This window comes from Lepidochelys kempii, chromosome 4 (assembly GCF_965140285.1).
Source record: "Lepidochelys kempii isolate rLepKem1 chromosome 4, rLepKem1.hap1, whole genome shotgun sequence".
NCBI classification, from domain to species: Eukaryota; Metazoa; Chordata; order Testudines; family Cheloniidae; genus Lepidochelys; species Lepidochelys kempii.
Window position 1 is genome coordinate 52837165 of NC_136383.1, and position 25848 is coordinate 52863012.

Consider the following 25848-nt stretch of genomic DNA (forward strand, 5'->3'; position numbering starts at 1 on the left):
TTTTAGACACCCATACAGCATTATAAAATGGAGAGTCATTTTGCAAAATAACCACGGCTGTTTATAAATTGAACTTCGGTCAGAATCCAAATAATTTTTGCGGTGATGAAGTGAATGAAGAAAGAAGGTGGTGGTGGGGAATAAATTTAACGGCTCTTGAGGAATCCACGTGTACTGAATTTTGTAGGGGAACCAAAATGCTAACAAGAAATATATTTTGTTTTTGCTTTTATTGCCGTTTATAAAGTTGTAGATATTTTTCTAACTCCTGAAAGAGAGCTCCAGAGCAGTTGCCTCTGAGAAGCTTTGCAGAAGCTTAGAAACTGCCTGTTAAAAGTACAACCTCCCTGTTAGAGGATAATGTTAGCATCCTTCCTATAGTCTTTGCATTTTTGCCCTTCTCCAAGCATTTTGCTCCCTACCCTTGTATTGGAGCCCTGGTAGTAACAGAAGGAGAGAGAATATTTCTTCTACACATAGGTAAATGCAGCTGGAAGTCGAGCTGTCAGCACAGCACTAAATACTCCAATCAACATAAATCAGCAAACATAGTGACACAAAACAGTAGATGAGCATGTAAGACCATGCTGTGGAAAGAGTAATTATCCACAGCATGGTCTTACAAAGCATATTGCAAATGTTTATAAGAAATCAGTCTGCAAGTTTCTTCAGACCTCTCTTGTTTACCTTTATCAAGAATGGTATCAAGATTTTATTATGGAGCAGTCTGGTGTCTTCTCAATCTAGTTTGAAATTTGTTTTATATTTTACTTTTGATCTTTTAGCTATCGACATCGTAGAACAGAACAGGAAGAAGATGAGGAGCTATTGACAGAAAGCTCCAAGGCAACTAATGTATGCACTCGATTCGAAGATTCTCCATCATGTATGGTTTGCTCTTTCATTCTTTGTTCTTGGTAAAATCTCAGTGGACCCTACAATTCTTCTATTTCTAGTATTCTTGCATTCCTGAGAAGCGTGTCTTTCCTGCAAGATCCCCATAATCTAGAACAGTGATTCAGAAATCTTTTTTTCTGAATACCCAATTGAAGAAAATTATTGATGCCCGTGGCCCAGTGGAGCTAGGGGTGTGTGTGTGGGTGGCGCGGGGGGTGCTCAGTGCTAGGGCAGAGGGTTGGGGTGTGGGCTTACCTCGGGCGGCTTCTGGTCAGCGGCGCAGCGGGGATGCTAAAGCAGGTTTCCTGCCTGTCCCGCCACTGCGGATTATGCTGCACCCCGGAAGCAGCCAGCAGCAGGTCCGGATCATAGCTGGAGGTGTGCAAGCAGCTCCATGTGGCTCTCGCCCTCAGGCACTGCCCGCCCTCTCAGCTCCCGGCCAGTGGGAGTGTGACGCCAGTGCTTGGGGTGAGGGGCAGTGCACAGAGCCCCATAGCCGCCTCCCATGGAGGAGGAGCCGGACCTGCTGCTGGCCGCTTCTAGGGCGCAGCGTCAGAACAGGTAGGAACTAGCCTGCCTTAGCCAGGCAGCACCACCGACGGGACTTTTAACAGCCCAGTCGACAGTGCTGACCGGAGCTGCTGCGACCCAGTGCCTTACATTCTGCAACCCAGTACTGGGTCGTGACCTGCAGTTTGGAAACCACTGAGTTTATGGAAAACTGTAAATTTGCAAATGTTTGGATTTTGGATATTCGTGAATCTGTTGAGGATCTGGCAGTTTAAATTTTTAACTTGCTATGTGGCTGGAAATTTACTTTTTTAAGATGAGTTTTGATTCTGCAAAACAAAATAATTTATGCTGAAGATGTGATACCTGTGCTTCAGTAGGGAATTTTTGCACTGTGTAATTTCAATAACTTTTGCTATGAACAGCAGATGCAGGACTTTCTTCTCTGCAGCTGGGGGTAGAAAAGTAGGACTCTACTCTCTCCTTCCTGCGTCCTCACCAGAGTATTTCCATTAACAGCAGTGCTGCCTGCAAGTAGCTTTCCTTGGTAGCACAGTGAAGTCTACTGTAATGTAGTTTGACTCCTATTCAAAAGATTCAGAGCAGCAGCTGGAGTGATTTTACTGTGAATGACACATACTGGTACAGTACTTGCCAGTGGTGGGGTTTTATTTTTCAGATTATGCATACTACGTATTTAGCACCAGTCTAATCTAACTGATTGATTGATCTTAAATTTTGAGGAGAGATAATATACTTTAACCTGATATTGCTTGGTGGTTACAGCTTGGGTTTGAGATTCGAATTAAGATTATTACATTAGAATTTTACCACATCTAGTGATGTTGAGGGAAACACGCTCCTTATGTTTTCACTCTTCAGGCTCAGAGACGTGTATTAAGAAATGCCACAGCCTCTGCTGGCAATGTCCTAATTACTCTCTGGAAAGTATTACTGTCACATTCTCCTACCTTTAGATAAGATATACTGTCAGTTAGCAATAAGGGAATGCTGTGATGGCTTCAAATATATTTTTACAAATCTTTTAATCTGTTTTTGCATGTCCTCACTTTTAGATGTAAAATGGGGTAAACTGCGTGATTATCAGGTCCGAGGGTTGAACTGGCTCATCTCTTTGTATGAGAATGGCATCAATGGTATCCTGGCAGATGAAATGGTAAGTGCTGCTAATTTTTGTTGAGACTGTATGGGGAGAAGAGACATGAAGTGTAATCAAATTTTGGTCTAGTTAATTTTTTTTAAAAAGCTGTTTATATTATAAAATGCAAGATGTTACTTGTTATGATATGCTTTGAATGATTTTTTTTTTGTAAAATGTGGTTAATTCATACCACAACATTTTTGTTAAAACTACATGCATGACATTACTGCAACAGCTGTCAACGAACAGCTTCCTTCGTGAAATAGAATCACTTGGATGTGCTTATCTACCTCAAGGAAATCCAAACCCAGAAAAAGTTAGTTTTATGGAACAAACGGCCCTTTATATTATTTTAAAGCTGCAACTGTTTTGAATGGTATTCAGAAAGTTCTCATGGTAAGGAGCATTTAAGGTGCAAAAAGAATGGCAGCTGCAGGGAACCAGATGGAAGCCCTTTTCCTCGGGCCCCAGTCACTATAGAACCCTAATACAGTGAGAGAAAAACCCCCACTCCCTCTCTAGTCATCATTGCTGTAGAGAACAATTTGTGGGACACTTAGTGTTGTGAGTAGGGTTAGCTGACTTGATTGCAAAAATGCCTGTTTCCTCTAGATTAGCACTTCCCCTAATGGGAACTGTAGCAATAGGACATTTCATAGGGTGCTACCTGGTGTGCTGCACTGTCTGGCTTGATAAGGTCAAGGGTTTTTCTATATCAAATGGTAGAAGTACAATTCTAACTGGTTTCAGAGTAGTAGCCATGTTAGTCTGTATTCGCAAAAAGAAAAGGAGTACTTGTGGCACCTTAGCGACTAACACATTTATCTGAGCGTAAGCATAAGCTTTTTATTTCACTGTGTGCTTTAAAAATAAAGTAGTTGTCTGTCAGTTCAATGTATCTTGAGGATCTCTGTTTGTTGGGATTTCTTATTTTTGCTAGTTTTGTTTTCACCTGCTTTTTTAAAGTTTACCACTGAGTTGCTAAGGACATTTTTTTTTTTTTAAGAGAGCCTTTCCCCACTAATAATAGAAATAAATTTTAACCTCTAACAGGGTCTTGGAAAGACACTGCAAACGATTTCTCTTCTTGGGTACATGAAACACTACAGAAATATTCCTGGCCCTCACATGGTATTAGTTCCCAAATCCACTTTACACAACTGGATGAATGAGTTCAAGAGATGGGTACCAACACTCCGAGCAGTTTGTTTGATAGGTGACAAAGACCAAAGAGTAAGTATGAGACACTATTGCATATTCATATTTTTCTTCTCCCCTGCCCCAAAGTGTTTATATATGGTAGACCCAACATATAAACTTGCTACCTTGTTATGTTTTCTAATCAACAAGTAGCTGCTGTAGATTGTTCAGGAGGAAGACTAATGCTTCCAGAAGTAGACGCCACAGAATTTTCAACTTAGGCTCAGAAGTGCTCTGTATTAGATACTAGATGACACCCCCTTTTTTTTTTTGCAAGCAAACAAAAATTGACAAATGAACATATAAAAGTATACAAATCTATTCAGTAACTTGGACTTTTGTTGGTCAATATAAGACCTAAAAGGGATGCTATTATTTGAAATCAATTTAAAAAAAGAAAAGTAATTTCAAGCACTCCCTGTCCTCTTTAATTTCCTCATTGAACAAGGGTGATTGGTTTGCTGCTCTTGATTTGAAGGGTGCCTACTTCTGCATAGACATCCATCCTACACACAGAAGATTCTGGAGATTCACTGTAGGTCAGGACTACTACCAAACCAGAGTGCTCCTCTTCGTCCATGCAACATCGCTATGGGTGTTCACAAAGATGATACTGGCAGCCCACTTCGGCTGCCTGGGCTCATCAGTTTCCCCTACCTCAGTGACTGGTTACTAATGGGAAAATCTAAAGAGGTGCAGATAGCAAACTGCTCCCTACTCACTCTTGCACTCATGGGGACCTTGAGCAAATGTAGAAAAGTCTATTTTAGTTCCCCCAAGGACTATAGACTTTATTGTGGCAACCCTGGACTGTATTAGTGCCACGCTTACCTACCTCAGGACAGATTCCAGTTCATAAGAATCTCATCACTCCACCTCAGCTGCACCCGCAGATGTCTGTTCATGCCTGCCTCCTCCTTTTAGGCCATATGGCTTCATGTACTTGTGACACCCTTCACAAGACTTTGCCTTTGATGTCTGCAGGGTTCGATGCAGATAGTTTACATACTGAGTAAACAGTTTGGACAAATTAGTCTTGCCACCCCACAGAGTGCAAGTTTCCCTCTTCTGGTGGGAGAACAAGGAAGTAGTGTGTATATGTGGTTCCCTTTGACCCTCCTCCACCTACAGAGAGATTGATCACAGCTACTTCCTTACAAAGGATGGGAAGCTCAATGTGAATATGTAGCACAAAGTATATGGACGCCCTCCCGCCAAATTCCAGTTGCACAGAAATCTCCTGGAGCTGTGGGTAGTCCATGAAGCCTGCAAGTGGTTCATACCATTTATTGTAACCTTGCATGTCCAAATCATGTCTGAAATGGCAAGTGTTCTGCATCAATAAACAAGGAGTAAGGTCTCCCCCTTTCTTTGTATAGAAGAAGTCACGCTTTGGAGCTGGTGTATTTTCTCTTGGCAGAGCACCTCTCAGAGATAACCTCAAGAGGCACTTCTCCAGGGACCGCGAATGGGAGCTACATAATTCAGTGGTTCATAACATATTTCAACAATGGGGGCCCCTATCTTGGAACCTCTCTGTGTGTCAGGAGAACAAGAAATGCCCAATCTACTGTTCTGGGGGGACTCAAGGTTAGGGATCCTGAGGAGACTCTTTTCTACTACCATTGTTGGAACAACTAACATATGCCTTCACACCTCTTCCACTCTTACCCTGGGCCCTCAGAAAGATCAAGCAAGTGGGAGCCTTGGTGATGCTTATTGTCCCAGATGGCCCAGACCATTCTGGTTTCCTGACATTCCAAATGTCAGCATGTCTATGCATCCGTATCCAGCTGTTCCTGGACCTATTGACCCAGCACAAAGACATCCCAGTCCAACTTTCCTTCACCTAACAGCCTGGTATTTGGATGGGCAAGAAACCTAGAAACGACATGCTCAGAAGAGCATATCTTTAGTAATAGGAAGGCGTCAAACAGGAATGTGCTATATTTCAGAGTAGAAATGATTTTCTGTCTGGTGTCAATACTTTCAGGTAACACCAGAAGATTCCAACATTCCTGTCACCTGAAAATATCTCCTGTCCTCAAAGACTTCAGGTGTTTCTCTTTGCTATCTCTGTGTGCACATAGCAGGTATCAGCATTTGTTCCCTTTGGTTGACAAACACTCTATCCTTACCCATTCTGTGACAGGTACATTGTTAGAACTTTTCCCCTGATATTGAAATCTATCCCGACTTGGGACCTCAGTCTAGTCCTATCAGCATTAATGAAGATTCTGTTTGAACCCTTAGACATATGTTCCTTAGCTCACCTATTGATTTGTGGAGGCTATCACTACAGCCAGAAGAGTGGGTGAGCTGGGAGCCCTTGTGGTTAATCTGTTTTACACAGCCTTCCATAGGGACAGTGTGTCTCTGAGATTACACCCGAATTTCATCCCCAAGGTGATCTCAGAATTAATTTACCGGTCTTCTTCCTAAAGCTGTATGTCATCAATGAGGATAGGAAGCTTTGCTCTCTGGATGTCGGTTGAGCGTTGACACTACCTGCAAAGGTCTAAATCCTTTAGGAAATTATCTAGATTATTTGTATCCTTTGCAGAATGTGAAGCTATCTCATCCCAAAGACTGTCCGATTGAATTTCAGGTTGCATGTTGCTCTGTTATGAGTTAACAGCAATTCCTCCCCTAAAGAGTGTGAGGGCTCACTCACTTAAAGCTCAGTCTGCATCAATAGCGTCAGTTTGAGAAGTCCCTCTCCTGGAAATCCTTAAAGTGGCAACATGGGGCTGTGTTCACAAGATGTTATGCCCCCAGTGCAAGCTGGTACAGCATGGGTCCTTGCACCCTCCTACTCAATGAATACTACTTGTTAACTCACCCACAGTGGAATACAGATCAGGACTATCACTCAAAGAAGAAAGATTATGTACCTTAGAGTAACTGGAGTTCTTTAAGATGTGTGGTCCCTATCTGTATTCCGCTACCCGCCATTCTTCCCCTGTTCTTTGGTGCCATATCCTAGGGTTATTTTGTGGTCAGAAGGTACTAAAGAGGCAGCTGGTCTGTGCTTCCTCCACCATGACCTTGGTTCAGAGCACGAGGAGGAGAGGGGCCTAGGCATGGATTAATGTACGCTGGTAGCGAGAATCTTCTGGTCTCAAGAGCATGCACACTGGTGGTGGATTAGAGGATAGGGACCACACATCTCGAAGCCCAGTTATTGTCACATAAATAACCTTTCTTTTTGAATTCTCCACTGTTGGGCTGTATTGTAGTCCCTAGATGACTGCACTCAGTAGCTCATTTTTTTTTAAATTAGCCTAGCGGAGTCACAGCTTGGATTTGCTTTACATACTCCAGACCCGTTATACTCTAATCTAGTGGTCCCCAAACTGTTTACCTCACACCTCCCCTTACTTCTGTCCGCACCCACCCCCAGAGCCAGGAGCATAACCGCAGTTCCAGGAGGTGGGAACGCGGACAGGAGTAAGGGGGCCGAGACTGGGGCCACAGCTGGGGGTGGGGTGGGAGCAGAGCAGGGGCCGAGGCCAGCAGCCACAGTGGAGCACAGATCCCTGGGTGCAGGGCTGGTAGCCGGCGTTGAGACCAGGAGCGGAGTTTGGTGGTGCTCCCCCGAATGTTCCTCTGCACACCCCAGATTGGGGACCATTGCTCTAATCCAACTTGAAAATATTGTAACATTACTGGTGTTAGTGCTCCTTTACGATTTTTAACCTTACAATTTACCCATTCAAAAACTTTTGCGCCTACTCTTCTGGTAAAGACTGATATCTGAAGCTCACTTTTCTTCCCCACTTAAAAAATGAGATATTGGCACTTGTTCAGTCTAGTGAATCTCTAAGACTAGAAAGCACATCTGTTGCATTGAGGCTACAATGAATTTTATTTTTAACCCCTAATTTTGCAATGTGAGGGGGAAATTTTGTTTTGAACACTAGACAGAATATATTTTGATTTGATTTAATTTAGTTATGAGATATGGTAGTTAATCTTCAAGAACTAAGTTTTTCTTTTTCTTTCTTTCTAACCAGGCTGCCTTTGTCCGAGATGTACTGTTGCCAGGAGAATGGGATGTCTGTGTAACATCATATGAAATGCTCATTAAAGAGAAATCTGTGTTCAAAAAATTTAACTGGAGATATCTAGTTATAGATGAAGCCCACAGGATCAAAAATGAAAAATCAAAGGTAATTTAGAATTTACTCAAAGTAGACATTTGCATAGATTACAGATCTTTACAATAATACAGTCTTGATAATTGTCTTGATCTTTTTCAGTTGTCAGAAATTGTGAGGGAATTCAAGACGACAAATCGGCTGCTGTTAACTGGAACTCCACTTCAGAACAATTTACATGAACTCTGGGCACTTCTCAACTTTCTTTTGCCAGATGTCTTTAACTCAGCTGATGTAATGTTTTTTATTTTTCTTTAACTGAGTTTATTTAATTTTTAATCTGCTGACTTGAGAGAAATACAAATAACTTTAATAGAGCTGGTTAATTATGTTGTGACTGACAGTCCATTCATTTCTGGTTGTTGAAAGGTATAGTATGTAGATGAATTAATCCAGTATATTGTCCACTGTAAGTTGTTTTAAACATTATTGTCCACTTAGCACACACAGTGGGTGTTTCAGTCACTGCGATTTGATACTCATTTTCATGCTGATGATTTTTAAAGAAGGATTCTGTACTGTGGTATCTTAAATGACTAACTTTTATTATCTAATCAAATTTTAAGAATCATTTTGTTATTTAGTCTTCACATCTTGAAATTTAGTTAGCAAGATTTTGATTCCATATGAGTTGGGAAAGCCAATGCAATTGTGTAGTGCATTCACTGCCAGGCTTGAGTGCCTTGTGCTCACATCTGATGGTGCTGCAAAGGCAGTGTATTTAAGTCCAGATTCAGTAAGGTTGTTTTGCTTAAGGTTATGTGCTTTTGCTTAAGTACTTAGCTGAATTGGGCTTTAGCCCCTGTGGGAGAAGAAGCTTTGCAATGTATTCAGGTAGCGTGCATAGCTTCCCACCTTTTCCATCCATCAAATGCTCAGTGGCATCCAGCCAGAGCGGATAGTGATATTCTTACTATAGAAGATCTGACTGTGGTTGCTCCCTTCAGCAGAAAAGAGCTGGTACATTAAATGTTACTATGAGTGTACCGAGGTCTTCCATAATGACCATGAGAAAAAATGACCTTCATATTGGAGCAAACAAGAAACAGCACTTTGATTCCAAAAGCAACTTACTTGGCTGTTTGCTTTCTGTATTTTTCTCTTCTTTGATTTTGAACAAACTGTCTTCCTCCTATATCAGCTTCTGTTGTGAAGTCATCCTGTTTTTGTGGACAGGGTGTGGAAATAAGTATAGTGTCAAAAAATCAGCATTGTAACTTAAGGGTGAGTTATACAGTTTTTGTACTGCTATAACCATATTACTGACATAGTTAAAGCAGTACAACCTCTTGGGGGGGGATTCAGTCGTATCTAGTATAAATGTGCTTATATTATTATAGCTGATTACATATCAGTATACTTAATTACTGACATTGTGAAATTTAAATTGAATTTGTAACGGTCATGTGGTGAACTACTTTCTTTATTGCAGTAGATTAACTTTCTTGGTGTAATAAAATGATTTCTATATATAAAACATTTTATTAATATAGGACTTCGATTCATGGTTTGATACAAATAACTGTCTTGGAGATCAAAAGCTGGTGGAACGTCTCCACATGGTAAGGTGGTGTTTTTTTTTTGGTGTGTTTTTTGTTTTGTGTGTGTCACGTTCATATAATGTTGAATGAGTATTATGTCATTAACCAGTCCACTTGTTCCAAAGACTTTTCTGATGTCTTTGCTCATAGAACATTAAAGAAAATATCCTTATTCCAAAACATATACTAGACTTTTAGACTATTTTTCAGAATAATTGCATCCTGACTTCAGTGATGCAAAGGATGTATTTCGTTCTTAAATAGGCCTGGTTGAATAGCTTTAAGCCCAGATCTTACATTTTGAAAAAGGTATACAAATTCCAATATAAACAGGTATTGTGTGTGTTCAACCCCACCCCCCATGTTAAAAGATTATTATTAAGATTGCAAAGTCAAGCATTCATATTAGGAAATGCTTGAATTAAGGTTGTCTGTACGGCTTTAATTGAGTTCCCTTGTGCATATATATTGTGATACAGTCTTTAGTTAGAAGATCACATACTGTTTTTTCCCACAGAACCCCTGCCTCATTCTGTGCACAGGATGGATGGTGCTAATTTAATGAGCAGCTATTTAATAGTTTGTTTTCTTGTCACTGTTCAAATATGTGGCCCAATGCCTTATTTACTGAACACTCTCCTAAACCCCTGTTCTGAAGACAGAATTTATTCATTTCCTCTCGCTTTTGTATGGCACTTATCTCTATAGTATCTGAGTGCTTCATAAATATTGGTAAATGTATTTTCACAACATCCCTGTGAGATGTGGGAGTATTAGCCATATTTTGCAGATGGGGAACTAAGGTACAGACAGATTATAGTCAAAAGTATCCTGTAATTCTGGGTGTATAATTTGAGATCCCTATCATTCTGAAAAATCAGGTCCTTAGCATTTTATATGTTCAAAGCACAACTCCCATATTCTTATGATACTATTCTCCTCTGTAGGCCTGGCTCTCTGTTCTTACTAACTCTCCCATGGTGCATCAGTCTCCCCTTTTGATGAGGGTAGGTGATGCATTATGATGTCCCATGGCTGCAGTGCAGCGTGGGACATGACATCCAGCTAGGGAGGAAATAGAGACATTAGACAACCAACTATAGGTAGTATGAGGCACTATGGGGGCATATCTGAACTGAAGTATTTTATTTTTGGCAGGCAAACAATTTTCTATGGAAAACAGCCACTTGTGAAACATTTTTATTTAATTGAAAAATCATTTTTTTTGTCAAGACAGATTTGACAAAAAAATTTCACCCATTTTGAGTTGTAATGTAAGTGCATGAGAAACCAGAATATGAAACTGACCCTAAAGAAACTGAAACTGGTGAATCTAAATCTTTTTCCAGCTTGAATCATATACATTGAAAGTACCAGAAACACTAAAATGTGAAGAAAATTCAGAAAAGTAAGGTGTTCCTACTCATCTTGTCTGGCACAGATAACTCATACCACTCGGCGGGAGTCGGGGGACAACGACAAAACAAAATTCTTGTGAGATCATCTCTGAGAGAGTTAGGGCTTGATGGGCAAAAATGAGTGTGGGCATCTCCAGCAGCTTTTCATATCAGTGATGCCACTTTGATTTGTGGGGCATCCTAATGCAGCTTGGTTATCTGTTACTGCTTGCCATGCTTGATAACAAAAACAGAGGTGGGGCATTTGGATCATAGCAATACTGGTACTAACCATGCTAGTATTTCTTCCTTTTCTCCCTGTGGCTCTCAAGATGGTCTGGTTTGGATCCTTCAGAGGAAACTCAAACGTGTTCCTCTGGAAGATAGCTGTCTATGTGTTAATCATTTTTCTAGAGGACCTAGTTATGTTCTGGAGTTTGTTCCTCCTAGAATTTCAATGAAACATGGCTTTAAAGTACCAATGGATTCGTTTTCAGAAATGTATTCAGTGAATCTTCTCTATTTTATTGATAGCTCTTGCTTGTCTAGGAAATAAGAAACATGAAAGACTTTAATTTCTTGCTTTATTTGAAACTCAGTTTAAACATTCAATCTTCTCCAGGTGCTAAGGCCATTCCTCCTACGCCGTATTAAAGCTGATGTAGAAAAGAGTTTGCCTCCAAAGAAGGAAGTTAAAATTTATGTGGGTCTAAGCAAAATGCAAAGAGAATGGTAAGTAATTCAGGCATTTGTCTGTACTACTGTTAAAGCTGACTAGAAATCTGCTGTCTACAACTGAACTAATTAAACTACAACTTCTGCAGAAAAATGCTGTTGTATTGTGCAGAACCTGATTTAATTGCTTATGATGCAACCAGCTGGGAGGAATTTAATGTGTTTCCTTGTGATAGCTTTACCTAATAGCTAAGTTGCTGTTTATGCAGTCATCAGTGAGCTCTTCTTATGGAATGGGGGAAGGTCTGCTTTTGAATTCTTGCTTTATAACTTATACAATAAGAGGGCCTTTACATAATTTAAGTATCACTTTCAATTATAGGTATACACGAATCTTAATGAAGGATATAGATATATTGAACTCTGCTGGGAAGTTGGACAAAATGAGACTGTTGAACATCCTGATGCAATTGCGAAAATGTTGCAATCATCCTTACCTCTTTGATGGAGCAGAACCTGGTCCACCTTACACAACAGATATGCATTTGGTTACCAACAGTGGCAAAATGGTGGTATTGGACAAATTGCTACCAAAGTTGAAAGAACAAGGTATGACTCCTATTTCTTTCCTGATTTGTTTGAATCATTTGTCTGATTTCTTGTCTGAGTCATTTGATTTTAATAGATGGAATTTAATCTCCAGATGTATTTTCTCTGTAGATCATAGATGTTGTGGAGGGTAGGGTGGCCTCATAGGTAATTGGATCACAATCCATTAAAGGTTTTATAGATCAGGATCAGGACTTTGAAATCTGTTCTTCAGTTAAGTGGGGGCCACTGAAGCTTCAGTTGGTCCTGAATGTAGTAACCTGTTTTCTCAGCAACTGGTGCCAAAAGCACATCACTGTGGAGTTCTGCTAACTATACTGGCTCTCTATAAGATACCAGATCATATTCAAAACCTTGGTGTTAACCTTCAAGGCCCTCTATGGAATTGTTCCAAGGTACCTTGGAGCATGTCAGTCTCCCTTAATGGCAACATTCTCAGGACATATGAAATTCAAGGGGAAGCTTGTGAAAGTGGGGGAACTATGCTTTCTTGGCAACAGGGTAAAGGCTCTGGAATTCATTACTGCAGGAGCTCAGATTCACTACAGATATTCCTTCCTTCAGAACAAAGCGTAAAATTTACTAATTCAGTTAATGTTTTTACAGACAGACCTAAGCACAGCAAAGGAGGAGACAGTAGAAAACTTAGGGGCAAGGGAAGATGTTAAAGAAAAAACAGCCATAGGTAATAGGAAGTAAACCTAGGCTTAGTCCTTTGGCCTGTATTTTTTCTTTATCCCTTGGGAGATATTCAGACACTATAGTGATGGATGCCATAAGACAGGAGATAGGAGTTAACAAATCAAAATGATAGTGTTGGCATTTTTTGCTTATGAGGCTTGTTGCTATATACTGTTTCATTTTCAGCTGTCATGTGACCGTTGCCTTTAGTCCTAGAAAAAATTATCTGGATTAACTAAAAATGGATTGCAGTGAATAGGTATTTATCCAGTGTAAAGGGTAAGCATCATAACTAACTGAACATGGAAGAAATAATGGTGGCAATTTTTTTTGCCATTTATGAACACCATAAACAGGATAGGGAGTTTGCAGTTCTGTTGTGTTGCAGTAGAGCACATTCTGGACTTACTTACCAAGACCAGCATTCAAGTGGGTACTTGCCTCTCAGAGGATTTATTTTAAAAATGTGTTTAAATCTTCATACTTGTTAAATGCTTTAATGTCCCAAATTGCTCAGTTCATCTTTAAATTTTAATTTTCAAGTATTTGCACAAGGGTATGGGGGGAATGGCTTGATTTTAATTACACTTTTTTAATGAAAAGGTGAATCAGTGGTGGTTTCTATTGAAATCCTTATTTAGTGTGTGCCTTTGTGTTTTAAGTTGTCCTTGTATAGAACTTGCAGTAATGGATCAATATCATTTTCACATTAAGGATGAAGAATTTTTAAACAATATTGATATGTCTATGATAATGCTATGGACATTTATTGAGTAAAATATTGAATAGCAATATCTGACTATTGCAGGTCAGCATTATATATGTATTTCTGTTGTTCCATATTAAATGAGGTGGTTCTTCGAGTGTTTGTTCACATCAGTTCCAATCAGGTGTGCACACGTCGCATGTACAACTGTCTAAAATTTTTCCCTTAGCAGCACCTGTCGGGTCAGTCATGGAGCCTCCTGGAATGGCGCCTTTATGGCGGTCAATATATGATCCTGCCGACCCGACCCACCCTTCAGTTCCTTCTTACTGCTGGTGACGGTCATTGAAATAGCATTCACTTGCCTCACGAGTTCTTCCCTTAGCTTGTTGGTTAGGTCTATAGTTTAGCATAGGTTTCACTTCTTAGTTTAGCGTAATTTAGAGTTAGGGCCCGGGGTTTCACCCTATCCATTACCTTCCCTCGGGATCAAGTGTTTAAACTGTGTGGGACCTGCAGTAAGCCCATGTCAACAGGTGACCCCCACGATGTATGCCTGAAGTGTCTGGGGGAAGAGCACCAAACAGACAGGTGCAAAATCTGCAGGTCCTTTCCACCCAGGATGAAAAAAGAGCGGGACTTCCATCTCAAACAGCTTTTGATGGAGTCCTCTCTTTGTCCTCAACCTGCCTCTGAGCCTGGGGTCCTGGCGCTGAGCTAATCAGTGCGCAGCACTCTGGCCTTGGTGCACAATACCGCAGTGAGAACAGAGTCCAGAGATCCTCGGCACTGCTCTCCAGCTCTCCAGACTACCTGGCACCGTTCGCACTTGTCAGTACCGGGGAAGAAAACTGACAGAGGCCACTCACAGAAGCCGAAGGTGTCTCACCCTCTGGGTGCATCAGCAGTGCGTCCTGGGAAGGAGCACTCTGTACCCAAGGGTCAAGAGTCAGCACTGTTGATTTTGGTTCCCTGACGGGGGAATGTTGAGTCTGGTGCCCAGTAACTCCCTCAGACAGGCAGTGCCAGGTGGAGGAATTGAAGTTACCCTCCTCCCCGGACACTTTCAAAGCTGACAGGGAGTTGTGAACTGATGGCACCGCAACTCCTGGTGGTCAGGGACCAGCCCCCTTTACCTCCACGCCTGGCACCATCTACAGGGAAACCAGCTATGATGCGGCATTCTCCTCCTGTACAGTGCCGTTGTCCTTGGCGCCGCTCCCGCTCGCCATCTCCCAGGCACTGGCAGCCATCTCGGGACCCCTTACACTTCTCCCTGGTGCTGCCCATCGGCGATCCCCGATGCGGGGACATTGGCACTGATCCCCTGTGCAATACTGGTTGGTGCTGCCATGCTCGTCCAGGTCCAGATCGGGGTCGTTGGACTCAGATGCGGAATCATTCCACTGCTGCCACAGTGGGCGCTGTTCCCACAGACGTAGGAGCAAGACACCTGTGGCTTGGCCTCCGCACTGGCAGCCTCAGCTGCAATGGGCCTTTTGGACCCCCGGGCTTATTGCCAGGTCCAGGATTTGTTCTCCAGGGACTCTTGTTCGGTTGTCTCTGAAACCAGAGCCACCCCCACCACCTAGGGATCGCCCAGCCCCTAAGGGATCAGAGACTGCTACTTTCTGTGAGCCGGTGGCCCAGGTCATCAGAGGTTGCCACGGTGACCATATCGATTGCGGACCAGGCTACGGTTGCAATGTGGGTCAGCCCACAGGGCCCAGATATCAAACAGGAGGAGGCCAGAGAGTTTGAGGGACAAGAGGACCCCGTGCCACTCCTAGCCTCATCATCCTCATCCCCGATGAGGCAGTGGCAGGGGCCTTGGCTTCTGGACCTCCACCGATAGATCATAGGGCATACCAGGACCTCCTGTGCAGGATCGCCTGCAACATGGGGTTGCAGGCAGGGGAGGTTATCAAACCCTATGGTTGATATCCTAACACCAGAGGGCCTGCCCAGGGTTGCTCTGCCCAATTAAAGCTCTACAGACAATGTAAAAATGCTCTGGCAGACCCTGGCATCCATTCTCCCCCTCCCCGCCCAACTGCAAGGGGCGTCGAATGCAAGTACTTTGTCCCGTCCAAGGGATAGGAGTACTTGTTTCCTCAGCAGCAGCCGTGTTCCCTGGTGGTCACCACTGTTGATGTGAGAGAGAGAGAGAGAGACGGGCAACAGGGGCTGACTCCAAAATCAAAGGAGCCAAAAAGGTTAGACCTATTTGGTAGGAAGGTCTATTTTACTGGGGGCCTACAGCTGAGGATAGCTAGTCAACAAGCTATCCTTAGCAGATATAATTTCAACTCGTGGGCCTCGGTGTTTAAGTTTAAGGAGCTTATACCATCAGACTCCAGAGCCGAATTTAAGGCTATCATTGAAGAAGGAAATCAGTGGCAAGGACCTCCCTTCAAGCTTTTCTTGATGCGGTGGACTCTGCCACTCACACAGTTTCGTCTGGTCGAGCCATGAGAAGGGGTGCATGGGTGCATAGCTGCAGGCGTCTGGTCTACCTCCAGAAGTGCAGCAAACCCTGCTGGACCTTCCGGGGCACAGAGTTATTCTCAGACCAGACTGATTTTAAGTGCACAGCTTAAAGGACTCTGGCAATGATGAAGTTGCTGGGGATGCATACCCCAGCAAAACATTTCAAGCTTCAACAACGGTTCTACCCTCCTCATCCCAGACAAGACTTTTACAGGTGGCTAGAAATTTTAGGTGCAAACCAATCCACTCCCAGTCAGGGCAAGGCCAGGGCCCAACCAAGCCATTGTCTGGCTCAAAGCAGGCCTTTTGAAAGTGCACCTGAGGATGGCATACCCACCATGGCACCAGATCTTCCCCCTTACTTTTTGAATTGCCTATCCCACTTCTACTGTGCATGGTCCCAAATAACATCGGACCAATGGGTTCTTCACATGGTAGAGGTGGGATATTCTCTTCAGTTCTGCTTCCTTCCTTCCCTCCCTCACTCCCTCCTCAGGGACCCTTCTTACGAGCAACTTCTTATCCAGGAGGTGTAATCGCTCCTAGATGTAGGGGCAGTGGAGGAGGTTCCTCAGGAGCAAAGCAGCAAGGGATTCTACTCTTACTTCCTCATCCCCAAGGTAAAGTGGGGGTCTCAGACCCATTTTACATCTGCGTGGTTCATGGTAAAGTTGAAATTCCACATGGTCTCCCTGAGCACAATTATCCCTTCCCTTGATCCGGGAGACTGGTACGCCACCCTCGACATGAAAGACGCGTAGTTGCACATAGCCATTCAACCTCAGCACAGACAGTTTCTGCGGTTTGTGGTCAGCCATAAACGTTACCAGTTCACGGTCCTCCCATGCGGCCTATCGACTACGCCCTGGGTATTCACCAAGTGCATGTCGGTGGTAGCAGCCTTCTTCCACAGGAGGCAGGTACAGGTATATCCCTACCTAGAAGACTGGCTGCTGTGGGGCCGTTCCAGAGAGCAGGTGGAGTCTCATGTCCAACTAGTCAATCCATGTTTTAGAGACTAGGTCTCCTCCTCAGCCTGAACAAGTCAACCCTATCACTGACCCAGAGAATAGAATTAATCAGGGCAGTGCTGGACTTGGTACAAGAGAAAGTGTACCTACCAGACACATGATTTCAAGCCATGGCAGGCATCATTCAGAGCCTCATGCAGTACCTGACCACTATGGCGCAGGGTTGCTTGGCCCTCCTTGGCCACATGGCAGCCTACACTTACGTATCAGGCATGCCAGACTCAGGCCACCCCAAGTGTGGCTCACTTCTGTATGTCGCCCGTGGCGCAACAGGCTGGACTCAGTACTTATGTTGCTACAAGTACTCCAGTCCCTCCAGTGGTGGCTCGACCTCCGTACAGTGTGCGAGGGAGTTCCTTTCAACAACCCACCTAGACCCTAATAATGGACACGTCATCGTTGGGTTGGGGGGCACGCCTGGGGGGCCGCCAGACGCAGGAGCTGTGGTTGCAAGATGAGCTCTCTCTTCACATCAATATCAGGGAGGTCCGAGCAGCACGATTGGTGTGCCAAGCGTTCCAGTCCATACTACAAGGCCATTGTGTGGCAGTGATGACGGACAACGCCACTGCCATGTTTTACATCAACAAGCGGGGGGGAGCGTGTTCCTCCCCCCTATGTGAAGAAGGCCTTCAACTTTGGGAGTTCTGCATATCCCACTCCATGCACCTGGAGGTGTCCTATTTCCCAGGAGTGCAGAATGAATGAGCGGACCACCTCAGCAGATCGTTCACAATCACGAGTGGTCTATCTGACCCGATATCAAACACTCCATCTTCCAATGGTGGGGATTTTCCCCAAGTCAACCTGTTTGCCACCAGGAACAACAGGAAATGCCCGATGTTCTGCTCCTTTCAGAACCACAGCCCAGGCTCCCTCTTGGGTGCATTCCTGCTACCCTGGGGAGACGATCTCATGCACAGGGTACTACTCAAGATCTGCAGAGACAAGGCAAAGGTAATCCTCCTTGCTCCAGTGTGGCCCCATCAGCACTGGTACATCATGCTTTTGGAGCCATCAGTGGACCACCCAATAGCTCTACCACTCTGCTTTGACCTAATCACACAGGGCTATGGTTGCCTTCACCACCCAGACCTTCAGACCCTCCATCTCATGGCCTGGAAGCTTCATGGTTAAATCCGACAGAACTCCTGTGCTCAAGTCCTGTCAGGAATGTCCTTCTTGGTAGTAGGAAACCATCCATCAGGGCCACTTATTTAGCCAAGTGGAAAGGGCTTACATGCTGGTGTGAGGAGCATCCTATAGCTCCCTTACAGGCATCAGTTCAGCTCATCTTAGAGTATCTCCTACACCTGAAACAATAAGGCCTTTCACTGTTGTCTATTAAAGTACACATCTCGGCCTTCCACCTGGGAGCGTCTGGCTGTTTCGTATTCGCCAATCCCATGGTAGAGTGTTGCTTGAAGGGGCTGGAAAGGTTATACCCACATGTTTGTCAGCCAGTACCCGTGTGGGACCTTTAACCTGGTATTATCCGGGCTCTTGTCGTCTCCCCCCAGCCCTCCCCAAGCGATTGGCAACTTGCTTTTTGCTCTATTTGTCCTGGAAGGTGGCCTTCCTGGTCGCTATCACATCAGCTAGGAGGGTGTCTGAGTTGAAAGCACTAACTTCTGATCCACTTTACACAGTCTTCAAGGTGCAACTCAAGCCTCACCCAGCTTTTCTTCCCAAGGTGGTATCTCGTTTTCGTACCACGGAAGATATCTTCCTGCTTGTTTTTTATCCCAAGCCTCATATCAGTGCCCGGGAACAACTGCTTCATTCACTGGATGTTCAGAGGGCGTTGGCATTCTACATTGAGCGCACTAAGCTGTTCAGAAAATCGAGCCAACTGTTCATAGAAGTTGGAGATCGGATGAAAGACTCCTGATCTCTTCAAAGTGTATTTTGTCTTGGATCGCAGACTGTATCCACACATGCTATGAGCTGGCCAAGGCCCCGGCTCCACCTATTACAGCAAACTCCACAAGAGCTCAAGCTTCTTTGGTGGCATTTCTGGCCCAAGTCCTGGTACAGATTTGCAGAGCAGCTAGTTGGTCATTGGTGCCTACATTCACCTCTCAGTACGCCATCACCCATCACGCCGGAGACAGTGCAGCCTTCGGCAGAGCGGTGCTCCAATCAGTAGTTCCTTGACTCCAACCCCACCTCCAGGGTAGAGTTTGGGAGTCACCTGATTAGAATTGAAGTGAACAAGCACTCGAAGCAAAAATGGTTACTCACCTTCTCATAACTGTTCTTTGAGATGCGTTGTTCGTGTCTATTCCAATACCAACCCTCATTCCCCTCTGTCGGAGTAGCCAGCAAGAAGGAACTGAAGGGGGGTCGGGTCAGCAGGATCATATATTGAGCGCCATAAAGGTGCCACTCAAGGGGTCTCCATGGCCAACCCAACGGGTGGTGCTAAAGGAAAATTTGCCGACTATCGTCCATGCAACATGTGCACACCTGATTGGAATGAACGTGAACAACCTGTCTTGAAGAACAACGTTTACGAGAAGGTGAGTAACTGTTTTTAGAACCTTAAATGTCAGTTCTTTAATACAGCAACTCCTCGCTTAAAGTTGTAGTTATGTTCCTGAAAAATGCAACTTTAAGCAAAATGATGTTAAGCGAATCCAATTTTTCATAAGATCTAATGTAAATAGAGGGGGTTAGGTTCCAGGGAAATTTATTTCACTGAACAAAAGACTATATTTTATATATCTGTATATTAAAAAAATAGTCTTTTGTCCAGTTTATTTCTCTCTCTCTCTAACATTTAATACTGTATACAGCAATGATGATTGTGAAGTTTGGTTGAGGTGGTGAAGTCAGAGGGTGGGATATTTCCCAGGGAATGCCTTACTGCTAAAGATGAACTAGCACTTGGTTGTTGTTAACATAGCCTCACACTCTGCAAGGCCGCACAAATCGAGGGAGGGGAGACAGCATGGCAAACAGACACCCTGTGTGAGAGAGAGAGATGCGCACTGCCCCTTTAAGTACGCTTACCCCACTCTAAGTAGATCAGCAAGTTGAGACATCAGCTGCAGCCAGCAAGCTCCCTCTGTTCTGAGCCCTGTTGTCTCCCCTCCCCTTCCCCTCACCGCTCTATGGAGATGAGGTAAACAGGGGGCAGGAGCAGGGGAACACCCCCCAGCAAGCAGGAGACTCCTGGGAATGGCTCCAAGGCAGAGGGCAGGAGTAGCATATGGCAGTGAAGGGAGGGACAGCTAAACTGCTGGCAATTGATGGACAGCTGCTGCATGGGGAACTTAGGGGAGCAGGGAGCTGATGGGGGGGAGCGGGGGGCTGCTGGTCCACCCTGGTTCCAAGCCCCCACCAGCTAGCTCCAACGGGCTGCTCTTTCTGCAAGCAGTGGATAAAACAGGCGGCTGCCAAACAATGTTATAAGGGAGTATTGTGCAACTTTAAACGAGCATGTTCTCTAATTGATCAGCAATGTAACAAGGAAACAATGTTAACTGGGACAATTTTAAGTGAGGAGTTTTTTTAATCTAGATTAGATTTTAAAAAATTTGTTTTAGTAATATTTTTCAGGTATCATTTTATCAGTTTCTCACATTTTGAAAAAAGAAAAGGAGTACTTGTGGCACCTTAGAGACTAACCAATTTATTTGAGCATGAGCTTTCATGAGCTACAGCTCACTTCATCGGATGCACACCGTGGAAACTGCAGCAGACTTTATATACACACAGAGATCATGAAACAATACCTCCTCCCACCCCACTGTCCTGCTGGTAATAGCTTATCTAAAGTGATCATCAAGTTGGGCCATTTCCAGCACAAATCCAGGTTTTCTCACCCTCCACCCCCCCACACACAAACTCACTCTCCTGCTGGTAATAGCCCATCCAAAGTGACAACTCTCTACACAATGTGCATAATAATCAAGGTGGGCCATTTCCTGCAAGGCTGTTACTCTGAAACCTGTCACATTTTGAAATAAATGTAATCTAACTAGATGCCCACGTTGATGAATTTTTACAGGTTTAAGAGTAAATAAAACCCCCAAAGCTAGTGTTTATATATAAATTCTTAGCTATTTATTTGTTGAACAATTTTACTTTTCACCTCTAATAGGCTCACGAGTATTAATCTTTAGTCAGATGACAAGAGTACTAGACATTTTGGAAGATTACTGCATGTGGCGAAATTATGAGTATTGTAGATTGGATGGACAGACACCTCATGATGAGAGACAAGTGAGTTAATTAAAATAAAAATTAAATAAAATTGCGTACTCAAAATATACAGTTACATTGACTACTTTCTTATTTCTACAGGATTCTATTAATGCATATAATGAACCTGACAGCTCCAAGTTTGTGTTTATGTTGAGCACGCGTGCCGGTGGTCTTGGAATCAATCTGGCTACCGCTGATGTCGTAATTCTTTATGATTCAGACTGGAATCCACAAGTAGATCTTCAAGCTATGGTAAGAATTCCAAGCCAGAAATATCATTATATATCAAACTTGCTTTTCTTACAGAACTGCCATACAAATGTATATATTGCATTTCATAGTGCCCTGGGTTTGGTTCTATATATACTTTGGTCCATTTTAATTCAATAGTGCAGTCTTTTTAAAATTAAGACTGATGTCAGCTACTCTTGGAGCACAGAAATTAAAAAGGGCACAGCACTTAGGTCAAATTTGGCCTAAAACTTAAAAAAGCCTTAATCTGTCATTTTAAGACATTGGAGTAATCATCACTATTATCTCTTGAGTTGAATCAGCTTTTCTGTTACTAACTTGCATTATAGGGGCACACATGCTTAATCTTTATATCCAAAAATGTTGCTTCTCAGTCTTTGATCTTATGGAGATAACAATGTATTGACTTACACGTTACAGAACAAGAAAGTCAATATTTTTAAAACTTTCATATTAAAGGTATAAATTATAAAATATGTATGTACAAACCAGATATCTGTGTGCACATTGGCATGTTGAAAATCTGAGGATTTCAGCCAGGCTGCAGATATTTTCAGATATGCTTAATAAAGGTTGTTCAAAAGAATGACACAACAAAGGCGTAACAGGAACCAATGGATGGAAGTTAAAGCCAAACAAATTCCAGTTGAAAATGATAGTTTTTTAACAGTGATGGTTCAAAGTAAGACTTGAAAGCAAAGCCTCTCTGGAAGATACTTTAGTCCAACACAAGTTATTAAACTCAATATAGGGATAAGTGGGTGAAATTTTCTGAGCTGTTTATATACAGGAGATCAGACGAGATGATCTAATCTCTTTTGGCCTTAATATTTGTGAAATATCTGTTTAAAATATGTATCATGTCTTTTAGGCAGGAATCTTAAGCAAAGTGCACTGTTCGCTGTGCAAGAGACCTCATTAAATAAGCTTCATAGTGCCAATAACAACTTTGAGCGGCCATGTCAACTGGATTTATGAAAGGATTTTAACTTGGAACATAGGGATTTTTTTGTTTTTTTTCCCCCACAAACAAGTATGGTGATAGCTACTCTCTTAAAACCTGATTTAAATTCAAGCAATAATTGTATGTATTTGTATTTCAATACAAACACTTTACCGTGCTATGTTAAATGACATGAGTATTTCATAATTTTATGCATAGGACCGAGCACACAGAATTGGCCAGACAAAAACCGTTAGAGTGTTCAGATTTATCACAGACAACACTGTGGAGGAAAGAATAGTGGAAAGAGCAGAAATGAAACTTCGTTTGGATTCCATAGTCATTCAACAAGGCAAGTGTATTGACAGCTTTTCTACCTTTGTACTTTGCTATTTCTCTCCTTTGCCACTCCCCTTTTTTTCACATGTAAATTCTGGGTAAAATTTTGGCCCCATTGAAGTCAGTTGGAGTTTGGCCATTGAAGTCAGCAGGGCCATGATTTCATATCCTGTTCTTAGGATGGAAGGGGATGATAAATTTAAATTTGTTTTTTTTCTTGTGTGGCAATCTTTCAGCATAACACTTGTTACTGCATTATGGAATGACTAGGGCATCCCAGATGGCTAAGAATGCGTATACTTTAAAGCATTTTCACTTTTTATATTTTTATTTAAGAGGGAAGTGTAATAATAAAGTTTCATTTCTGTGTCTAGTTTTAGGGTAATGGAATAAAAGAGTAAGGCTGATGTAACTCTGTACATTAGCCTAACTCAGGGGTTTTAAAACTTGCACCGCAACCCCCTTCTGACAAAAAAAAAATTACTTCATGACCCCGTGGGGCGGGAGGGCAGGACCAAAGCCTGCCCAAGCCCCAGTGCCCCGGAGGTGCAAAGCCCGAGCCTCACCATTCTCGGCAAGGGGGCCAAAGCTGAAGCTCAAGGGCTAACTTTTTGACTAGTCTAACTTGAAATCAGTTATTTTTAAAAAGTACCATAGCTATTGCTGTCATGTGCACAGGGAGATGTGGACTTGAAATTGTGAAGATGCTGGCCAGGAATGAAAAGCTACATGGAAGACTTAAAATCCTGAGTCTGTTTTTTGATGGACCCCATTAATTTGTATTACTAAGCAAGAACCAGTCCTTGCTTAACTATCTAGATTTCTGTCAATTTTAAAAAAAAAATTTTTAAACGTTGAAAATAGTTCTTGTGACTGATTTATGTATGGCCTGTGACAAACATAATAAACAAGGAGGGAAAGGAAGTGTTCTTTCTGTTCCTGACACATCCAAGTGATTGGCCTAAAATCACTAATACCTGCAATAAGGTATTGTCCTCCAATATTTTTGTCTTCAGGAAGACTGGTGGATCAAAATCTGAATAAAATAGGAAAAGATGAAATGCTGCAGATGATTCGACATGGAGCTACGCATGTGTTTGCCTCAAAGGAGAGTGAGATTACTGATGATGATATTGATGGTATTTTGGAAAGAGGTGCAAAGAAGGTGAGGTGCAAATTAAAGAAACCTGAGATGTGTTTCTACTATGGATAATTTGAATAACATTACAAATGCAATTAAAATTTTTCAGACTAAAATTTACATAGTAGATCAGGAGTGTGTTTTTTGGCGTTAAGATCCGTACTAGCAAGTCGTTTTTGGAGTGTCTCTCATGAATGAGGAGGAGCTTTTTTGAAAAGTGTTTCTCATTGATAACTTCTTTTCCAGACTGCAGAAATGAATGAGAAACTCTCAAAGATGGGCGAAAGTTCACTTAGAAATTTTACAATGGATACGGAGTCCAGTGTATACAACTTTGAGGGGGAAGATTATAGAGAGAAACAAAAGGTAATATCTGAATTTGTTTTGGAAGAATTCACTGGTAGTATTTGTATATGTTTACTGCATGTTGCTGGTTTGGTGAACATGTGATACGTAATATGAAGGTTTCCTTGCTCGTTAACTTTGTGGAAGGCTATTATTGTTTCACGTACTTTAGTTCTAGTTTTGTGTAAAATTTATACTTTGTATAAAATACCTTAGAACTTGAAGTCACTTTAATTTATTTCTTTAATATTATAGCTGGCATTCACAGAGTGGATTGAGCCACCTAAACGAGAAAGAAAAGCCAACTATGCTGTCGATGCTTACTTCAGGGAAGCTCTTCGTGTCAGTGAACCAAAAGCACCGAAAGTGAGTTGACGTACTTTAAACCAGAAAATGATTGAAATGTACAGAAGACAGACTTATCTTACTTGCTTCCAACTATAAATCAATTTGTACACTTTTTTATAAATTTCCATCAGTGGAAAATTTTTGTAAAATAAATGAATGGTGTATATAAAGGCATTTTAAAGATGCAAACTGGTGTTCAAAGGAATCTCAACATAGGACTCATGGAGGGAGAGGAAGATTAAAAGAATGAGATCTTTCAGTCAGGTGGTGGAAGATAAGGACAAGAGAGGGTGAGAAGTCTAGAATTAGATTCTAAATACCTAAGTAGATTTACCTTAAATAAACTTTTTCTCAAGCAATTCTTTGGCCTTCCCAGTGGTCCTACTTAAAATGTTGTTGTTCTCCTAGTTTCTAACTTCTTAAACAACTCATATTACATTTGATGTGCAGTGGTGTTATCCTTCTTTCCACAATATGAACAGTAGCTTTCCTCATACAGTATTACGAAGTAGTGTTTTGTTGTGACTGTGTGATGCTCCCAACTGTGCACAAGAGCATGAGTACCAACCTGTTAAAAACCATGGCACAAACCCCAAATTCGCTGGTAGTTAAAAATTAGATTTCACCCACCAACTTCAGAGTCTTAAGGCACTTCAACAGCCTTAAAACGGAATCACAAAGTCTGTCATCCCACACAGGTGAGCGTTACTCTGTGATACATGGCCCCTTACATCAAAAATCACAGCAATATTTGTTACTCCTAATTCCAAAGGACCAGTCACTTACCCCAGGTTGATTATACTTTAGGTCTCTCATCAAATACACTACTTGTAGCCAATCCTATAGTAAACCATATGAAGACTTATTAAATATGAAAAGGAAATTAGAGAGTTATTTACAAGGTTAAAGCAAAGAAACATAGACACAAAAGTGAGTTACAGTCTTACCTTTCAAAAGATAATAGAGGCTTCTATAATAAGCAAGCACTGTTCTTTAGGGTTAGCCTAGGTTAAGCAGCTGGGGATCTCTTGCTTATGCCTAGAAACACCTCGCTCCCACAGAGTCTGAGCAGCACGGAGATCCTTAGTACCTTATGGCTTTTATCCCCTCCAGGCATGCTCTGAGCTGCAAACTCAGCTGATGGGAGGAGTCCATTTTCATGACTCATCTTTACGGGGGATGGGAGCAGAACAACAATAAGAGTCTTTC

The 25848-nt window shown here is 42.4% G+C and overlaps 1 protein-coding gene across 1 annotated transcript in view; it reads left to right on the forward strand.

Annotated features, from left to right (window-relative positions):
* SMARCA5 (SNF2 related chromatin remodeling ATPase 5) overlaps positions 1–25848 on the forward strand; it is a 44584-nt gene that overhangs the window by 6328 nt on the left and 12408 nt on the right. Inside the window, exons 4-17 of the mRNA XM_073341228.2 lie at positions 786–886; positions 2484–2584; positions 3623–3802; positions 7786–7941; positions 8032–8163; positions 9423–9491; positions 11490–11599; positions 11925–12151; positions 21168–21289; positions 21371–21523; positions 22686–22822; positions 23826–23970; positions 24193–24312; positions 24547–24657. Coding sequence (XP_073197329.1) covers positions 786–886; positions 2484–2584; positions 3623–3802; positions 7786–7941; positions 8032–8163; positions 9423–9491; positions 11490–11599; positions 11925–12151; positions 21168–21289; positions 21371–21523; positions 22686–22822; positions 23826–23970; positions 24193–24312; positions 24547–24657 — 1864 coding nt within the window. The remainder of the gene's footprint in view (positions 1–785; positions 887–2483; positions 2585–3622; positions 3803–7785; positions 7942–8031; positions 8164–9422; positions 9492–11489; positions 11600–11924; positions 12152–21167; positions 21290–21370; positions 21524–22685; positions 22823–23825; positions 23971–24192; positions 24313–24546; positions 24658–25848) is intronic.